At 44.6% G+C, this 20,711-nt stretch overlaps 1 protein-coding gene across 2 annotated transcripts in view; it reads left to right on the top strand.

Annotated features, from left to right (window-relative positions):
• The window catches only part of capn3a (calpain 3a, (p94)), a 75,984-nt gene that overhangs the window by 28,081 nt on the left and 27,192 nt on the right, over positions 1–20,711 (top strand). Inside the window, exons 9-15 of one of the 2 annotated variants that reach the window (XM_038982395.1) lie at positions 3,230–3,390; positions 4,195–4,364; positions 4,685–4,696; positions 4,924–5,132; positions 11,925–11,961; positions 14,963–15,054; positions 15,964–15,985. In XM_038982395.1, the coding sequence (XP_038838323.1) occupies positions 3,230–3,390; positions 4,195–4,364; positions 4,685–4,696; positions 4,924–5,132; positions 11,925–11,961; positions 14,963–15,054; positions 15,964–15,985 (703 nt within the window). The remainder of the gene's footprint in view (positions 1–3,229; positions 3,391–4,194; positions 4,365–4,684; positions 4,697–4,923; positions 5,133–11,924; positions 11,962–14,962; positions 15,055–15,963; positions 15,986–20,711) is intronic. The other variant, XM_038982396.1, reaches the window with a different exon arrangement.

Raw genomic sequence — 20,711 nt, 5'->3', positions numbered from 1 at the left:
TGCTCTGGCTTCTTAACAACACTATCAACAAGGCAGGTCCTACAGGCTCTAGTTTCTACCTTCTTAACAACACTATCAACAAGGCAGGTCCTACACGCCCTAGTTTCTACCCTCTTAACAACACTATCAACAAGGCAGGTCCTACAGGCCCTAGTTTCTACCTTCTTAACAACACTATGAACAAGGCAGGTCCTACAGGCCCTAGTTTCTACCTTCTTAACAGCACTATCAACAAGGCAGGTCCTACACGCCCTAGTTTCTACCCTCTTAACAACACTATCAACAAGGCAGGTCCTACAGGCCCTAGTTTCTACCTTCTTAACAACACTATCAACAAGGCAGGTCCTACACGCCCTAGTTTCTAGCTTCTTAACAACACTATCAACAAGGCAGGTCCTACAGGCCCTAGTTTCTACCTTCTTAACAACACTATGAACAAGGCAGGTCCTACAGGCCCTAGTTTCTACCTTCTTAACAACACTATCAACAAGGCAGGTCCTACACGCCCTAGTTTCTACCCTCTTAACAACACTATCAACAAGGCAGGTCCTACAGGCTCTAGTTTCGTCACACCTGGACTACTGTTCAGTCGCTTTGGCAGGTGCCACAAAGACTGACCTCAGAAAATTACAATTGGCTCAGAACAGGGCAGCACGGCTGGCCCTTAATTGTACACAGACAGCATAATCATATGCATGAAAATCTCTCCTGGCTCTACTACTTGTATTTGGGAGAAGTTTTGACATGTTGAATTCACCGAGTTGTCTGTCTAAACTACTGGCACACAGCTCGGACACCCATGCATACCCCACAATACATGCCACCAGAGGTCTCTTCACAGTCCCCCAAGTCCAGAACAGACTATGGGAGGCGCACAGTACTACATAGAGCCATGACTACATGGAACTCTATTCCACATCAGGTAACCGATGCAGCAGTAGAATCAGATTTAAAAAACACCTTATGGAACAGCAGGGACTGTGAAGAGACAAAACACACACACACACACACACACACACACACACACACACACACACACACACACACACACACACACACACACACACACACACACACACACACTGTACATACCCACACACGATAACATACACACTATACACATGATAAGACACGCACTCTACACATGGATGTTGTATTGTAGATATGTGGTAGTAGGGAACACAATGTGTTGTGAAAAGTGTTATGAAATGTAATGTCATGTAATATTTTAAATTGTATATACAGTGCAAGTTTTCAGACCACTTGAATTGTTTTCCTCGTCAATCTGGTTGGTTGATAGAACAAAACCCCATAACGACGAAGCGAAAACAGGTTTTTAGAATGTTTAGCAAATGTATAAAAAAAATAAAAAAACATAAATACCTTATATACATAAGTCTTCAGACCCTTTGCTATGAGACTCGAAATTGAGCTCAGGTGCATCCTGTGTCCATTGGTCATCCTTGAGATGTTTCTACAACTTGATTGGAGTCCACCTGTGGTACATTCAATTGATTGAACATGATTTGGAAAGACACACACCTGTCTATATAAAGGTCCCACAGTTGACAGTGCATTTCAGAGAAAAAACCAAGTCATGAGGTTGAAGGAATTGTCCGTAAAGATCCGAGACAGGATTGTGTCGAGGCACAGATCTGGGGAAGGGTACCAAAAAATGTCTGCAGCATTGAAGGTACCCAAGAACATGGTGGCCTCCATCATTTTTAAATGGAAGAAGTTTGGAACCACCAAGACTCTTCCTAGAGCTGGCCGCCCGGCCAAACTGAGCAATCGGGGGAGAAGGGCCTTGGTCAGGGAGGTGACCACAAACCTGATGGTCACTCGGACAGAGCTCCAAAGTTCCTCTGTTGAGATGGGAGAAACTTCCAGAAGGACAACCATCTCTGCAGCACTCCACCAATCAGGCCTTTATGGTAGAGTGGCCAGACGGAAGCCACTCCTCAGTGAAAGGCACAGGACAGCCAGCTTGGAGTTTGCCAAAAGGCACCTAAAGGACTCAGACCATGAGAAACAAGATTCTCTTGTTTGATGAAACCAAGATTGAAGTCTTTGGCCTGAATGCCAAGCGTCACGTCTGGACGAAACCTGGCACCATCCATGGTGGTGGCAGCATCATGCTGTGTGGATGTTTTTCAGCAACAGGGAAAAGTACAGAGAGATCCTTGATGAAAACCTGCTCCAGAGCGCTCAGGATCTCAGACTGGGCGAAGGTTCACCTTCCAACAGGACAACGACCCCAAGCACACAGTCAAGACAATGCAGGAGTGGCTTCGTGACAAGTCTCTAAATGTCCTTGAGTGGCCCAGCCAGAGCCTGGACTTGAACCCGATCGCACATCTCTCGAGATCCCTGCTGCAGTGTGTGCAAACCTGGTCAAGAACTACAGGAAACGTATGATCTCTGTAATTGCAAACAAAGGTTTCTGTACCAAATATTAAGTTCTGCTTTTCTGATGTATCAAATACTTATGTCATGCAATAAAATGCAAATTAATTACTTAAAAATCATACAATGTGATTTTCTGGATTTTTGTTTTAGATTCCGTCTCTCACAGTTGAAGTGTACCTATGATAAAAAATTACAGACCTCTACATGCTTTGTAAGTAGGAAAACCTGCAAAATCGGCAGTGTATCAAATACTTGTTCTCCCCACTGTATATATATATTATACATTTGCAAAAATGTCTAATAAAACGTTTTTGCTTTCTCATTATGGGGTATTGTGTGCAGATTGATGAGAGGAAAAAATAACACTTAATTCCATTTTAGAATAAGGCTGTAACCAGGTTGTGAAACTAAGTCACGGGGTCTGAATACTTTCCAAATGCACTGTAACTGCCTTAATGTTGCTGGACCCCCTTGGCAGCAACTAATGGGCATCCTTAATAAATACAAATACACATCTCCTTGCGCTCCCTCTCCATCTCCTATCCTCTGTCTCCCCTACCTCTCCCCCTTCCTCTCACTAACCCTCTCCTCTGTCTCAATCTCCTCTCTCTCTTCCTCTCCTCTCTTTCCCTCTCCTCCGTCTCCCTCTTCTCTGTCTCTCTCTCATCTGTCTCCCTCTTCTCTGTCTCTCTCTCCCTCTCCTCTGTCTCCCTCTTCTCTGTCTCTCTCTCCATCTTTCTCTCCTCTCTCTCTCCTCGGTCTCCCTCTCCTCTCTCTCCCTCTCTGTCTCCCTCTCCCTCTCCTTCCTCTGTCTCCCCAGGATGTCCTTTGAGGACTTCAAGAAGAACTACACCAAGATAGAGATTTGCAACCTGACCCCTGATGCCCTGGAGGACGATAAGCTCCACAAGTGGACGGTGTCTGTGAACGAGGGTCGTTGGGTCAGAGGCTGCTCCGCCGGGGGCTGCAGGAACTACCCAAGTAGGAGATGACCCCTAACCTCAAACCTCTAAACCCTGTATTATATGGACTCTCATCTGTAATGTGTTACTATTTTAGTTGAATTCAGACTTGGGTAGTAATTACAGTAATAATTGTTTTATTTTAAATCCTTTAGCTGTGGTTGATTGAGCTTGCCTGATGCAATGGAACCAATTGAATGGTCTTACAATTGCACTTCCCTTCCACCTTGCTCTCCGGTCAGGCTAAATCAAATGTTATTTTAACCCAGGTCTTGTTGCGTCGTGTATAGGATTGTCCTCATACGGGGCACCATTACGTAGTAGTCAATGTCAAGGCCCATTGCAGTCAAAAATTATATTTCCACACTTTAAAGTTTAAAGTTAGAATAATACTGTGAAATTGTGAAAATTATGATAATGATATTTTTTTGTGTAAAAGCTGTTTGAAAAGATTGCATGAAATTTCAGCTGTTTTGGTAGGATGGAGTTTTGGCCTGCCTGGTGACATCACCAGGCTGTAAATTAGGTAATAGACCAATAACAAAGAGAGTTTCAAACCTCTCTGCCAATAACAGCTCGTTTTCAGTTTTCCCCTCCCCACTCAGACCACTCCCAGACATTCCTAGAAAATGTTTCGCTTGAGAAATTGCTCTTTGCTAAGAAGCTATTTTTTAATTTATTTTTTACAATTTTTAATTGAAAACAATTATAGTAAGGTACTTAATTGTTATCCAGAAATTATTTTATATTAAGATAAAAACAGTAGCATTGGACTTTTAAGTGATGTGGCGTGTTTGGATCTGGACCCGCTCCTTACCTGCAGATACATTCTGGACCAACCCTCAGTTCCGTTTGTGTCTCCTGGAGGAGGATGATGACTCAGAGGACAACGAGGTGGCGTGTTCCTTTGTGATCGCTCTGATGCAGAAGAACAGACGGAAAGAGAGGAAGATGGGAGCCAATCTCTTCACCATCGGTTTTGCCATCTACGAGGTGTCCCCTGTCAGCCCCCCCCCCCCCTCCCCAAAAAACGACTAAACAAAATAATAAACTACTAAAGAATCTAAGATAACTTTTATTATTCTTTAAAGGGGAAATCTGCAGTTCAAACAACAACAAAGCACATAGTTAGTTTTAAAAAGTCCAAAAATGGATATACAAATCACAGATTGCCCCTTTAGCGCATAACCACATACCCACATGTACACGCTGCCTTCTGTTGTAACACGGTTTAGTTTTGAGCAGAGCCGAGTTTTCTGATTCTGTTTCTGCTGCAAACACAACTCACAACTCTTCTCTCTGTCTGTCTGCAGGTGCCGAAGGAGGTAAGGACAGGAGACGTGGAATGTGTTGGTTTACACATTGAGCTTTTATCATTCCAATACACTTTACCGCAATATTTATTTATAAATGTGTTACTATTAAAAGTTTGTATTTTAATATTTTAATAGTACAACAACAATAACTAATTCAACACTTTTGTTTTCGCACTTTTCATTCCCAGTCTTTCTTCTCCTGCCTCCTCCGTCTGTGTCTGTGTGTTTCTGACCAGATGCACGGCAACAAGCAGCCCATGCAGAAGGACTTCTTCCTGTTCAACTCATCCAAGGCTCGCTGCAAGTCCTACATCAACCTGAGGGAGGTGACCCAGCGCTTCCGTCTGAGCCCCGGGGAGTACGTGATCATCCCGTCTACCTATGAGCCTCACCAGGAGGGAGAGTTCATCCTCAGAGTCTTCTCCGAAAAGAGGAACACCTCAGAGTGAGTGAGAGAGAGAGGGGTGGTGGTGGAGCGCAGAGGGAATATGGCTAGTCCCCCTGGGAATATGCCTAACCTCAGAGTGAGTGAGAGAGAGAGGGGTGGTGGTGGAGCGCAGAGGGAATATGGGAATATGCCTAACCTCAGAGTGAGGGAGAGAGAGGGGTGGTGGTGGAGCACAGAGGGAATATGGGAATATGCCTAACCTCAGAGTGAGAGAGAGAGAGAGGGGTGGTGGTGGAGCACAGAGGGAATATGGGAATATGCCTAACCTCAGAGTGAGGGAGAGAGAGGGGTGGTGGTGGAGCACAGAGGGAATATGGGAATATGCCTAACCTCAGAGTGAGGGAGAGAGAGGGGTGGTGGTGGAGCGCAGAGGGAATATGGGAATATGCCTAACCTCAGAGTGAGAGAGAGAGAGAGGGGTGGTGGTGGAGCACAGAGGGAATATGGGAATATGCCTAACCTCAGAGTGAGAGAGAGGGAGAGAGGGGTGGTGGTGGAGCGCAGAGGGAATATGGGAATATGCCTAACCTCAGAGTGAGAGAGAGAGAGAGAGGGGTGGTGGTGGAGCACAGAGGGAATATGGGAATATGCCTAACCTCAGAGTGAGAGAGAGAGAGAGGGGTGGTGGTGGAGCACAGAGGGAATATGGGAATATGCCTAACCTCAGAGTGAGAGAGAGGGAGAGAGGGGTGGTGGTGGAGCACAGAGGGAATATGGGAATATGCCTAACCTCAGAGTGAGAGAGAGAGAGAGGGGTGGTGGTGGAGCGCAGAGGGAATATGGGAATATGCCTAACCTCAGAGTGAGAGAGAGAGGGGTGGTGGTGGAGCACAGAGGGAATATGGGAATATGCCTAACCTCAGAGTGAGTGAGGGAGAGCGGGGTGGTGGTGGAGCGCAGAGGGAATATGTCTAGTCCCCCTGGGAAACGCAACGCAAGGCCATAGTGAAGTGTCTAAAAGGTTTATATTAACAGTAGGGCCGGGATTTAAACGCAGATAAACGGGCCTGTGCAGTGCGATAGACTTTTTAAAAGGCACATTTTCCCCCAGACGTTTTGCTGCGATCCTGTTGCGTCGCTGTAAACACTGCAGATGGCGTTGTTTTAAAGATTAAATCGCCTTTTGAAAAGTCAATCGCAGCGCACAGGTCGTTTATCTGCGTTTGGTTGAATCGCGGCTCATGTTTTCCTTGGCCACTGGTTAACTATATATATATATATATGTCAATAGATCTGCAAATACATGTATCCATTCTATCTACTTCATTGCCATCTTGGTAATAGTATGGGATGGGAAATGAGTATTTATTATCGCCAGCTTCTCTGGTGTTTCCCAGTTATAGTATCTCGCCCTATGTCTAAGATGGGCGAACAGTTATAGTATCTGGCCTTATGTCACAGTGTCTGGCCTTATGTCACAGTATCTGGCCTTATGTCACAGTATCTGGCCTAATGTCACAGTATCTGGCCTTATGTCACAGTATCTGGCCTTATGTCACAGTATCTGGCCTTATGTCACAGTATCTGGCCTTATGTCACAGTATCTGTCCCTATGTCACAGTATCTGGCCTTATGTCACAGTATCTGGCCTTATGTCACAGTATCTGGCCTTATGTCACAGTATCTGGCCTTATGTCACAGTATCTGGCCTTATGTCACAGTATCTGGCCTTATGTCACAGTATCTGGCCTTATGTCACAGTATCTGGCCTAATGTCACAGTATCTGGCCTTATGTCACAGTATCTGGCCTAATGTCACAGTATCTGGCCTAATGTCACAGTATCTGGCCTTATGTCACAGTATCTGGCCTTATGTCACAGTATCTGGCCTTATGTCACAGTATCTGGCCTTATGTCACAGTATCTGGCCTAATGTCACAGTATCTGGCCTTATGTCACAGTATCTGGCCTAATGTCACAGTATCTGGCCTTATGTCACAGTATCTGGCCTTATGTCACAGTATCTGGCCTAATGTCACAGTATCTGGCCTAATGTCACAGTATCTGGCCTAATGTCACAGTATCTGGCCTAATGTCACAGTATCTGGCCCCATGTTTACAGTTTTTCTCAGTCGCTTTGGTGCATTTCTTAGATCAAAAGTGCAATTCTTGATACTACTTGTACAAATTCCAAATCATCTAGTCACTTGTGCACATCATTAAAGCAATTTCTTATTCCTTTGAACAAATTGCAATTGATAATGTACAAGTGTCAGCTTTTTTCCACATTATCAATTGCTCATGTCATGTTGATCAAAATATAGTAGATGGTTCTCTGTTGAATAGTCTTACCCCTCAAAACATCTAGGCATTAGTTCCTTGCATAAGCCATTACATGCAAAATTGTTGAACTATTTGTCATAAACTGTCAAGCATAGTTTTACACATTGCTATTAGACCTTTTGTACAAAAACGTGAATTGATGAATCGTGCAGGTGAAATTGACCCTCACTCATGAAGGAATGTAAAGTGTTAGTTCAACCAACAATCAACCAGTTGTCTAAATTGCTCAAAGGTGCATCTCATGAAGAATCAATTGGCAAGCATATATAGACAGACCACAACACAGAGTTGCAATTTTCCAATAATGGATGGAAACGAACAGGGTCAACAGCCAAGAGGAGGAAGAAGAGGAGCAAGGATGTGTGGTGGAAGGCAAAACAGAGGAAGAGGCAGAAGAGGACATAGGCGCATATCTGATGACATAAGGGCCACTATTGTAGACCATGTTGTCAATCATGGCCTTACAATGGCTGAGGCGGGTCGAAGGGTGCAGCTGAATATTGGGAGATCAACCGTGTCCTCAATAGTTCAAACGTTTCGAAGAGAGAACGGGTATGTCCAACAATGTACAGTGCACTGTTACTGTATATAAGCAGTATACTGTATACTTCCTACAATGCTTCATATTACAGTAGTCCACTTGTATTTCACAGCATACAGAAATATACTCTATACAGATACATACTGCACCTTACATGCACCCACCTGTATGTTTTACAGTAAAATGTGTGTTCTCATAGTTTTTATCTATGTGAAAGTATTTTTCCCCACATAGGACTGCAAGATTACCTCAAACCGGTGGCAGAGGACGCCTTTTCACACCTCAACAGGAGGAGGCTATTTGCACCATGGTCTGAGCAAACAATGCCATGAGACTCAGGGAAATACAAAGGACCATTATAGAAGACAATGATGTCTTTGAAAACATCCATACGGTTAGCATCTCAACCATCGACAGGGTGCTGCATAGAAACCAGATGAGTATGAAACAGCTGTACCGTGTACCATTCCAAAGGAATGAGGACAGAGTTAAGGAGCTACGGTACCAGTATGTACAGGTAAAACATATATCTATGTAACTACTTTACAGCAACATTTTATAGTGATACATAGTACAGTAAGCATAAACTGCACACATTTCCATTGCTGTGGAAGGAACATGCAATATATGTACATTTTATGTCACTCTTCCTTACCAAAACAAATTCAACTGTGTGTTCTGGGATATAGCGTATAATGGAGTTGGAATCAAGTGAACCCTCTCCGAACTTTGTATACGTGGATGAGGCTGGCTTCAACCTGACCAAATGCAGAAGGCAGGATCGGAATATCATCGGTCACAGAGCTACTGTGGATTTGCCAGGCCAACGGGGAGGAAATATCAGCATGTGTGCTGCTATTTCGGTGCATGGTGTCCTAACCCATATCCTCCTTATAGGGCCATACAACACCCAGCATCTACTCAACTTTTTAGAGACTCTCTACAGGGTGCTGCATAGACTCATCCCTGATGATGAGAGGGGTCTGTTTAGAGAGGATTTGCCAAAGTATGTGGTCATTTGTGATAATGTGAGTTTCCATCGATCAAACATCATAAGGCAATGGTTTGTGACCCACCCGAGGATGCTCATAGAATTCCTCCCACCTTATTCACCATTCCTTAACCCAATTGAGGAGTTCTTTTCAGCATGGAGGTGGAAGGTGTACGATCGTCAGCCACACACACATAGATGACCCTGCTGGCTGCAATGGATGCAGCGTGTGAGGACATCGCAGTAGACGCCTGCAGAGGATGGATAAGGCATTCCAAAAGATTCTTTCCACGTTGCATTGGAAGGGAAAATATCCGGTGTGATGTGGATGAGAATATGTGGGCCGACAGACAGGAACGTCTGGATGTGTAGAGACAGCATAACAGTGCTGCGGGCAAAGTTGTGCCTTAGGGGTGGTTTCCTGTGTTGCTTTCTAATTTAGTTTTTTTTCCTTTGTGCCCTTTGGGTTGTCCAGTCTCTTTCAATCAATAACCCACATACAGTAATATGTAAATAGTACTGTTGAAATTGATATATGCCATAGAAGTGCAGCCTTGTGCATTTTCAATACAGTAACTGTCATCCAAACTGTAGCCTAAGTTTACATCAGGTAATACTGTCAAAGTACACAGTTACATTGACAACATGCCTAAACATTTTGACGACCTTGTTCGTGAACAATGACTCAATGACTTATCATTCTGATGACACTGACATGATCATTGGCACGAATATTTACTTTTGAGAGACGTACTAAGGATTTTTAGTGACTGACTCGCTTTAGAAACATATCTATTGTATATTGCAGTTTGTACAAATTGTTCTGAGAAATCCACTTATTATTTTGCACATGTTAGGGATGATGTGAAAAATGCACCAAAGCGACTGGGAAAAACTGTAAGATGGGCTAACCAATGTGAGTGGGTGTGTGTTGGGTTATTGTCAGATTAGAGCGTCCCCTCTGGGGAGAGGGGGGTACTGGGGTTATAGTGGTGGGGTCAGACCGCTAAAAGACAAACTATTTTAACTGCGATTTGATTTGTAGAGCTGGAAGGAATCAGCCACAGTTTGAAGCTGTTATGGAATCTTTTTTAGGACAAGCGACTTCAGTTTTGAGCATACTCGGGTAAATATTTTCTTTCAGTATTAAAATAAACATCCTGCTCTGATTCCAAGCATCCCAAAACAATTGCCACCCTAGACAACAAGAGCTCCTAGCTCTGATGGAAGAAGGGGGACCTAGAAGAAGAATCTGTGAAGAGATATGAAAGACAGAACAACACACCAACTTGATTAATGGGCCAGTTTCCTGGACATAGTTGAAGCAAGATCAAAAGAGAATCTCCATTGAAAATGTTTTTTAGTCTGTGTCTGGAAACCGGCCATAACAGTTTTGACAAAACACTGACTGGCTTTTATTTAATCTCAGAGGGAGTCACTAATTTCTAGTTTTCATTCATTTGTTTTAAAGAAACAAGGACAGAATATGTGTCAGATTTTAGGTTATATAATTAAGTTGAGTAGGTATTGTCTGCCATATCCTGTCTGTGTTGAGAAGCTGGTCAGCCAGACAGACCAGGTCTGGACCCAACACTCCTACAGAGTAGACCAGGTCTGGACCCAACGCTCCTACAGAGTAGACCAGGTCTGGACCCAACGCTCCTACAGAGTAGACCAGGTCTGGACCCAACGCTCCTACAGAGTAGACCAGGTCTGGACCCAACGCTCCTACAGAGTAGACCAGGTCTGGACCCAACACTCCTACAGAGTAGACCAGGTCTGGACCCAACGCTCCTACAGAGTAGACCAGGCCTGGACCCAACGCTCCTATAGAGTAGACCAGGTCTGGTCCCAACACTCCTACAGAGTAGACCAGGTCTGGTCCCAATGCTCCTACAGAGTAGACCAGGTCTGGACCCAACGCTCCTACAGAATAGACCAGGTCTGAACCCAACGCTCGTACAGAGTAGACCAGGTCTGGACCCAACGCTCCTACAGAGTAGACCAGGTCTGGACCCAACGCTCCTACAGAGTAGACCAGGTCTGGACCCAATGCTCCTACAGAGTAGACCAGGTCTGGACCCAACGCTCCTACAGAGTAGACCAGGTCTGGACCCAACGCTCCTATAGAGTAGACCAGGCCTGGACCCAACGCTCCTACAGAGTAGACCAGGTCTGGACCCAACGCTCCTACAGAGTAGACCAGGTCTGGACCCAATGCTCCTACAGAATAGACCAGGTCTGGACCCAACACTCCTACAGAGCAGACCAGGTCTGGACCCAACGCTCCTACAGAGTAGACCAGGTCTGGACCCAACGCTCCTACAGAGTAGACCAGGTCTGGACCCAACACTATTACAGAGTAGACCAGGTCTGGACCCAACACTATTACAGAGTAGACATGACCAACAAACATGGACTGAACCTAAGAGGCCGAGACAAGGCAGAAAATTGCCCACAAGAGTCCCTGGTGTTAAATAGTGGCCTTCAGAAGAATACGGTCAATCAGACCTATATTAGAAGTTTATTAAAAGAAAACAAGTTCTCAAGAAGAGGAAAAATAACAAAACACTGATAAATAAAAAATAATATATATATATTTAACACGTGGTAAATGTGACTAACATTTTGTTCACAGCTCGGTGCAAGGCGGTAAGAGTGTGTTGTACGATATTGTCATTCAACTCAATGCTATTGGGTATGGGACCATAATCCTTTAGAATGTTCTGAGAGAAATGTGCATTATAGTTCCATATTATTCATGTTGCAATAGTAGGGTTAGGAACAATATTCAGAGATATATAGACACGTAGGAATACCTATAGACAAGTTGTAAATGTGATGAAATGTTTCGTTAGAATGTTGTAGAGCGTAGGGCTCTTTGTCAGGAAATGTGTGAGGTTTATGGTCCAATGAGATGTTAAAGTCCTGCTAGTGTCACAATGTTGACTGCGGTTTGTTGGTTTCTACTCAGGGAGATAGAGAACAAGATCGAGGCTGACCATCCAGTGGTGAGTTAGTTCTCGGTTCTTCTTCCTGTTTCTGTCAGCGTCGTGTATTCATCTGTCTCACAGTCCAACATCCTGTTTCTGTCAGCGTCATGTATTCATCTGTCTCATAGTCCAACTTCCTGTTTCTGTCAGCGTCGTGTATTCATCTGTGTTACAGTCCAACTTCCTGTTTCTGTCAGCGTCGTGTATTCATCTGTCTCACAGTCCAACATCCTGTTTCTGTCAGCGTCATGTATTCATCTGTCTCATAGTCCAACTTCCTGTTTCTGTCAGCGTCGTGTATTCATCTGTCTCATAGTCCAACTTCCTGTTTCTGTCAATGTCATGTATTCATCTGTCTCACAGTCCAACATCCTGTTTCTGTCAACATCATGTATTCATCTGTGTTACAGTCCAACTTCCTGTTCTGTCAATGTCATGTATTCATCTGTCTCATAGTCCAACTTCCTGTTTCTGTCAATGTCATGTATTCATCTGTCTCATAGTCCAACTTCCTGTTTCTGTCAATGTCATGTATTCATCTGTCTCATAGTCCAACTTCCTGTTTCTGTCAGCGTCGTGTATTCATCTGTGTTACAGTCCAACTTCCTGTTTCTGTCAGCGTCATGTATTCATCTGTCTCATAGTCCAACTTCCTGTTTCTGTCAATGTCATGTATTCATCTGTCTCATAGTCCAACTTCCTGTTTCTGTCAGCGTCATGTATTCATCTGTCTCATAGTCCAACTTCCTGTTTCTGTCAATGTCATGTATTCATCTGTGTTACAGTCCAACTTCCTGTTCTGTCAATGTCATGTATTCATCTGTCTCATAGTCCAACTTCCTGTTTCTGTCAGCGTCGTGTATTCATCTGTCTCACAGTCCAACTTCCTGTTTCTGTCAGCGTCGTGTATTCATCTGTCTCATAGTCCAACTTCCTGTTTCTGTCAGCGTCGTGTATTCATCTGTCTCACAGTCCAACTTCCTGTTTCTGTCAGCGTCGTGTATTCATCTGTGTTACAGTCCAACTTCCTGTTTCTGTCAGCGTCATGTATTCATCTGTCTCATAGTCCAACTTCCTGTTTCTGTCAGCGTCGTGTATTCATCTGTCTCACAGTCCAACTTCCTGTTTCTGTCAATGTCATGTATTCATCTGTCTCATAGTCCAACTTCCTGTTTCTGTCAATGTCATGTATTCATCTGTCTCACAGTCCAACATCCTGTTTCTGTCAACATCATGTATTCATCTGTGTTACAGTCCAACTTCCTGTTCTGTCAATGTCATGTATTCATCTGTCTCATAGTCCAACTTCCTGTTTCTGTCAATGTCATGTATTCATCTGTCTCATAGTCCAACTTCCTGTTTCTGTCAATGTCATGTATTCATCTGTCTCACAGTCCAACTTCCTGTTTCTGTCAATGTCATGTATTCATCTGTCTCATAGTCCAACTTCCTGTTTCTGTCAATGTCATGTATTCATCTGTCTCATAGTCCAACTTCCTGTTTCTGTCAATGTCATGTATTCATCTGTCTCATAGTCCAACTTCCTGTTTCTGTCAGCGTCGTGTATTCATCTGTCTCACAGTCCAACTTCCTGTTTCTGTCAGCGTCGTGTATTCATCTGTGTTACAGTCCAACTTCCTGTTTCTGTCAGCGTCATGTATTCATCTGTCTCATAGTCCAACTTCCTGTTTCTGTCAACGTCATGTATTCATCTGTCTCACAGTCCAACTTCCTGTTTCTGTCAGCGTCATATATTCATCTGTCTCACAGTCCAACTTCCTGTTTCTGTCAGCGTCGTGTATTCATCTGTCTCACAGTCCAACTTCCTGTTTCTGTCAGCGTCATGTATTCATCTGTCTCATAGTCCAACTTCCTGTTTCTGTCAGCGTCGTGTATTCATCTGTCTCACAGTCCAACTTCCTGTTTCTGTCAGCGTCATGTATTCATCTGTCTCATAGTCCAACTTCCTGTTTCTGTCAACATCATGTATTCATCTGTCTCACAGTCCAACTTCCTGTTTCTGTCAACATCATGTATTCATCTGTCTCACAGTCCAACTTCCTGTTTCTGTCAACATCATGTATTCATCTGTCTCACAGTCCAACTTCCTGTTTCTGTCAACATCATGTATTCATCTGTCTCACAGTCCAACTTCCTGTTTCTGTCAACATCATGTATTCATCTGTCTCACAGTCCAACTTCCTGTTTCTGTCAACATCATGTATTCATCTGTGTTACAGTCCAACTTCCTGTTTCTGTCAACATCATGTATTCATCTGTCTCACAGTCCAACTTCCTGTTTCTGTCAACATCATGTATTCATCTGTCTCACAGTCCAACTTCCTGTTTCGGTCAGTCTTCTCCCGTCTCTATTGGCTCACCATCTGGCAGTGAGCCCTTGTCTTGGATCAGTGAGAGATAACAATAAGATGGTGTTTCTTATCCTTGGTAGTTTTGATGTTTACGTCAGCCCTGAAACAGGCCTATATTAAATGAAAAGGACAGTATTTATTTTTTGTGTTAACATTTTTACATCAGTATTCAAAAGTGATATTGGCTGATCGTATTTGCCTCTCAGACACTCTTTCTCTCCCCCTCCCCATCTCCTCCCTCCCTCCCTCTCTCCCCCTCCCCCTCCCCATCTCTCTGTATCTCCTTCACCCCCCTCCCCATATCTCTTTCTCACCCTCTCTCCCCCTCCCCATCTCTCTGTCTCTCTCTCCCCCCTCCCCATATCTCTTTCTCCCCCTCTCTCCCCCTCCCATTATCTCTTTCTCCCCCCCTCCCCATCTCTCTCTCCCCCCTCCCCATATCTCTTTCTCCCCCTCTCTCCCCCTCCCCATCTCTCTGTATGTCTTTCTCCCCCTCTCTCCCCCCTCTCTCCCCCTCCCCATCTCTTTCTCTCTCCCCCTCCCCATCTCTGTATATCTCCCCCCCATCTCTCTGTATCTCTCCCCATATCTCTTTCTCTCCCCCTCCCTCCCTCTCTCTCTCCTTTGTGTCGTTTTCTCCTTCTCAGCCGGCCCCAGCCAATGCGGGGGAGGAGAGGGAGGAGGACCAGCAGTTCCGGAGCATCTTTCAGCAGATAGCCGGGGATGTGAGTACGGGGAGGCCGGGGAGGCCGTGGAGTACAGGGAAGCCGGGGAGGCCAGGGAGTACGGGGAGGCCGGGGAGTACGGGGAGACCGGGGAGGCCAGGGAGACCGGGGAGGCCAGGGAGTACGGGGAGTACGGGGAGACCGGGGAGGCCAGGGAGACCGGGGAGGCCAGGGAGATCGGGGAGTACAGGGAGTACGGGGAGGCCAGGGAGTACAGGGAGGCCAGGGAGACCGGGGAGGCCAGGGAGTACGGGAAGGCCAGGGAGTACGGGAAGGCCAGGGAGACCGGGGAGGCCAGGGAGTACGGGGAGGCCAGGGAGTACGGGAAGGCCAGGGAGACCGGGGAGGCCAGGGAGTACAGGGAGACCGGGGAGGCCAGGGAGTACGGGGAGGCCAGGGAGTACGGGGAGGCCAGGGAGTACGGGGAGGCCAGGGAGATCGGGGAGGCCAGGGAGATCGGGGAGGCCAGGGTGTACAGGGAGGCCAGGGAGACCGGGGAGGCCAGGGAGTACAGGGAGTACGGGGAGTACGGGGAGGCCAGGGAGTATGGGGAGATCGGGGAGTACAGGGAGTATGGGGAGATCGGGGAGTACAGGGAGGCCAGTGTGTACAGGGAGGCCAGGGAGATCGGGGAGGCCAGGGAGTACAGGGAGGCCAGGGAGACCGGGGAGGCCAGGGAGTACAGGGAGGCCAGGGAGTACAGGGAGGCCAGGGAGGCCAGGGAGATCGGGGAGGCCAGGGAGTACAGGGAGGCCAGGGAGACCGGGGAGGCCAGGGAGTACGGGAAGGCCAGGGAGTACAGGGAGTACGGGGAGATCGGGGAGGCCAGGGAGTACGGGGAGGCCAGGGAGACCGTGGAGGCCAGGGAGTACGGGAAGGCCAGGGAGTACAGGGAGTACGGGGAGATCGGGGAGTACAGGGAGGCCAGTGAGCGCTTGGGGGAATGTGAGTATAGTGCTGGGGTGGGTGGTCAACCAATGTGCTCCCAATTTAGTGCCGGGATTCAATCCGATCTGCGTCAGATCCGCGTTATAGCGCGCGCTTGACATTTAAAGGTAATTTTCAGATTGAGTTGACATACGCAGCATTTACATTTCTCTATCTCTCAACACGGGAACATTCCCTTTAAAAGCTGCATGGTCTAAAACCCACAATCAGATTGAATCCTGCCTGGGTTATTATTATATACTGTATTACACCTCCTGTATATCTGTCATGTTACTGTATTACACCTCCTGTATATCTGTCATGTTACTGTATTACACCACCTGTATATCTGTCATGTTACTGTATTACACCACCTGTATATCTGTCATATTACTGTATTACACCTCCTGTATATCTGTCATGTTACTGTATTACACCTCCTGTATATCTGTCATGTTACTGTAATACACCTCCTGTATATCTGTCATGTTACTGTATTACACCACCTGTATATCTGTCATGTTACTGTATTACACCACCTGTATATCTGTCATGTGACTGTATTACACCTCCTGTATATCTGTCATGTTACTGTATTACACCACCTGTATATCTGTCATGTTACTGTAATACACCTCCTGTATATCTGTCATGTTACTGTAATACACCTCCTGTATATCTGTCATGTTACTGTATTACACCACCTGTATATCTGTCATATTACTGTATTACACCTCCTGTATATCTGTCATGTTACTGTATTACACCTCCTGTATATCTGTCATGTTACTGTATTACACCACCTGTATATCTGTCATGTTACTGTATTAAACCTCCTGTATATCTGTCATGTGACTGTATTACACCACCTGTATATCTGTCATGTGACTGTATTAAACCTCCTGTATATCTGTCATGTTACTGTATTACACCTCCTGTATATCTGTCATGTTACTGTATTACACCTCCTGTATATCTGTCATGTTACTGTATTACACCTGCTGTATATCTGTCATGTTACTGTATTACACCTCCTGTATATCTGTCATGTTACTCTAATACACCTCCTGTATATCTGCCATGTTACTGTATTACACCTCCTGTATATCTGTCATGTTACTGTATTACACCTAGTGTATATCTGTCATGTTACTGTATTACACCTCCTGTATATCTGTCATGTTAATGTATTACACCTCCTGTATATCTGTCATGTTACTGTATTACACCACCTGTATATCTGCCATGTTACTGTATTACACCTCCTGTATATCTGTCATGTTACTGTAATACACCTCCTGTATATCTGTCATGTTACTGTATTACACCACCTGTATATCTGTCATATTACTGTATTACACCTCCTGTATATCTGTCATGTTACTTTATTACACCTCCTGTATATCTGTCATGTTACTGTATTACACCTCCTGTATATCTGTCATGTTACCTTATTACACCTCCTGTATATCTGTCATGTTACTGTATTACACCTCCTGTATATCTGTCATGTTACTGTATTACACCTCCTTTATACTGTCATGTTACTGTATTACACCACCTGTATATCTGTATTACACCTCCTGTATATCTGTCATGTTTCTGTATTATACCTCCTGTATATCTGTCATGTTACTGTATTACACCTCCTGTATATCTGTCATGTTACTGTATTACACCTCCTGTATATCTATCATGTTACTGTATTTTACCTCCTGTATATCTGTCATGTTACTGTATTACACCTCCTGTATATCTATCATGTTACTGTATTTTACCTCCTGTATATCTGTCATGTTACTGTATTACACCTCCTGTATATCTGTCATGTTACTGTATTACACCTCCTGTATATCTGTCATGTTACTGTATTACACCTCCTGTATATCTGTCATGTTACTGTATTACACCTCCTGTATGTCTGTCATGTTACTGTATTACACCTCCTGTATATCTGTCATGTTACTGTATTACACCTCCTGTATATCTGTCATGTTACTGTATTACACCACCTGTATATCTGTCATGTTACTGTATTACACCACCTGTATATCTGTCATGTTACTGTAATACACCTCCTGTATATCTGTCATGTTACTGTATTACACCTCCTGTATATCTGTCATGTTACTGTAATACACCTCCTGTATATCTGTCATGTTACTGTATTACACCACCTGTATATCTGTCATGTTACTGTATTACACCACCTGTATATCTGTCATGTTACTGTAATACACCTCCTGTATATCTGTCATGTTACTGTATTACACCTCCTGTATATCTGCCATGTTACTGTTGTTATCAGACCTGCTGTATACAGAGCATTCATAAAGTATTCAGACCTCTTCCCTATTTCCACGTTTTGTTACGTTACAGCCTCATTCTAACATGGATTCAATAAAACTCATCAATCTACACACGATACCCCATCATGACATCACAATACCCCATCACGACATCACAATACCCCATAATGACATCACAATACCCCATAATGACAAAGCAAAAACAGATCACATTTACAAAAGTATTCAGAACCTATACAAACCTGTACTTTGTTGAAGCACCTTTAGCAGCGATCTTCTTGGGTATGACGCTACTAGCTTGGCACACCTGTATAGGCTCTGGGCGGGCCACTCAAGGATATTCAGAGACCTGTCCCGAAGCCACTCCTGTGTTGTCTTGGCTGTGTGCTGTGGTGGATGAATCAGAATTAGTTGGGTAACATAAGTAATTAAGATGTCTTATCTGCATAATATTCTTATGTGATATACTTTTTATTAGAATGTATTTATTTGGACTCTGGTGTTGGCAGTTGCACTTCTTCCCTCAGCTGGGGCTCAGTCACCTGGGGCTCAGTCACCTGGGGCTCAGTCACCTGGGGCCCAGAGAGGGGAGAGGTCAGGCCTGTCTTTCACATGTCCCTGGTGCTATGCATAATATCAGAAAGGGAAGAGGACAGGAGGGAACATTGTCTTCATATGTGAATGTGTCTTTACCTATTCTTAAATCATGTGAAGGGATGGCGTGATTAATGGGGAGCCAATTACTCCACAATGTCTGTGCGCAAGTCACTCCCTCCTTTGGCATTTCGGGGAGGTGTATGGCAGTGTCTGGAACCATTGTATGTCCTCTCTGATGTTGCACTTATCCTGTGATAGTGTATGACCTAGAGGCTCACTCCCCTCAGTGAGCTTGTCCAGGAGTGGGGTCAAGAAGGGTTTTTTACTTGAGATGGGAGTATCTAGAGTTGATAATTGAGTTATGCCATTGGATGAGGTAATGGTTCTGTGCTATGAAGTACCAGGAACAAGATTAGAACCTCGTCTTAGGGACCAAACTGAACGATAATTTATAGCGAATGATATCTGGCTAAGGGATACTCCTTTCTCAATTATAAAGTCCCTTTGTGAACTAAGATCTGTGGTTCGTCATGTAGGTTGAGAGGGGTGTATCTTGGCTATAAAAGATCTTTGTACTTTTCAATGGTTCATTAGAGATAGCGCATCATTGAAAGTCAAAGTGCTATTGCAAAGCTCTTCTTATTAAACATGTAGTTTAAGTATAACTCTGACTGCTGTGTGAAGTTTGTTTCTCCTCATTTGGTAAAGCAGAAATTAGCCACCACAGTGCTTAGAGTTGTTGTCCGGTTGGAAGGTGAACCTTCACCCCAGTCTGAGGTCCTGAGCGCTCTGGAGCAGGTTTTCATCAAGGATCTCAACTTTGCTCCGTTCATCTTTCCCTCGATCCTCACTAGTCTCCCAATCCCTGCCTCTGAAAAACATCCCCACAGCATGATGCTGCCACCACCATGCTTCACCGTAGGGATGGTGCCAGGTTTCCTCCAGATGTGACACTTGGCATTCAGGCCAAAGAGTTCAACCTTGGTTTCATCAGACCAGAGAATCTTGTTTCTCATCTGAGAGTCCTTTAGGTGTCTTTTGGCAAACTCTCAGCGGGCTGTCATGTGCCTTTTACTGAGGAGTGGCTTCTGTCTGACCACTCTACCATAAAGGCCTGATTGGTGGAGTGCTGCAGAGATGGTTGTCCTTCTGGAAGGTTCTCCCATCTCCACAGAGGAACTCTAGAGCTCTGTCAGAGTGACCATCAGGTTTGTGGTCACCTCCCTGACCAAGGCCCTTCTCCCCCGATTGCTCAGTATGGCCGGGCGGCCAGCTCTAGGAAGAGTCTTATTGATTCCTAACTTCTTCCATTTAAGAATGATGGAGGCCACTGTGTTCTTGGGGACCTTCAATGCTGCAGAAATGTGTTGGTACCCTTCCCCAGATCTGTATCTCTATACAATCCTGTCTTGGACAATTCCTTCAACCTCATGGCTTGGTTTTTGCTCTGACATGTACTGTCAACTGTGGGACCTTATATAGACAGGTGTGTGTCTTTCCAAATCATGTCCAATCAATTGAATTTACCACAGGTGAACTCCAATCAAGTTGTAGAAACATCTCAAGGATGATCGTTGAAAACAGGATGCACCTGAGCTCAATTTCAAGTCTCAAAGCAAAGGGTCTGAATACTTATGTAAATAAGGTATGCGTTTTTTATATTTTAATACATTTGCTAAAATTTCTAAAAACCTGTTTCGCTTCGTCATTATGGAGTATTGTGTGTACATTGATGAGGATTTAATATATATATATATATAATTAAAATAAGGCTGTAACAAAATGTGAAAAAAGTCAAGGGGTCTGAATACTTTCCGAATGCACTGTATCTGTCCTGT

Source organism: Salvelinus namaycush, unplaced genomic scaffold, assembly GCF_016432855.1.
Source record: "Salvelinus namaycush isolate Seneca unplaced genomic scaffold, SaNama_1.0 Scaffold115, whole genome shotgun sequence".
NCBI lineage: Eukaryota > Metazoa > Chordata > Actinopteri > Salmoniformes > Salmonidae > Salvelinus > Salvelinus namaycush.
This window is presented reverse-complemented; position numbering and strand designations above follow the sequence as displayed.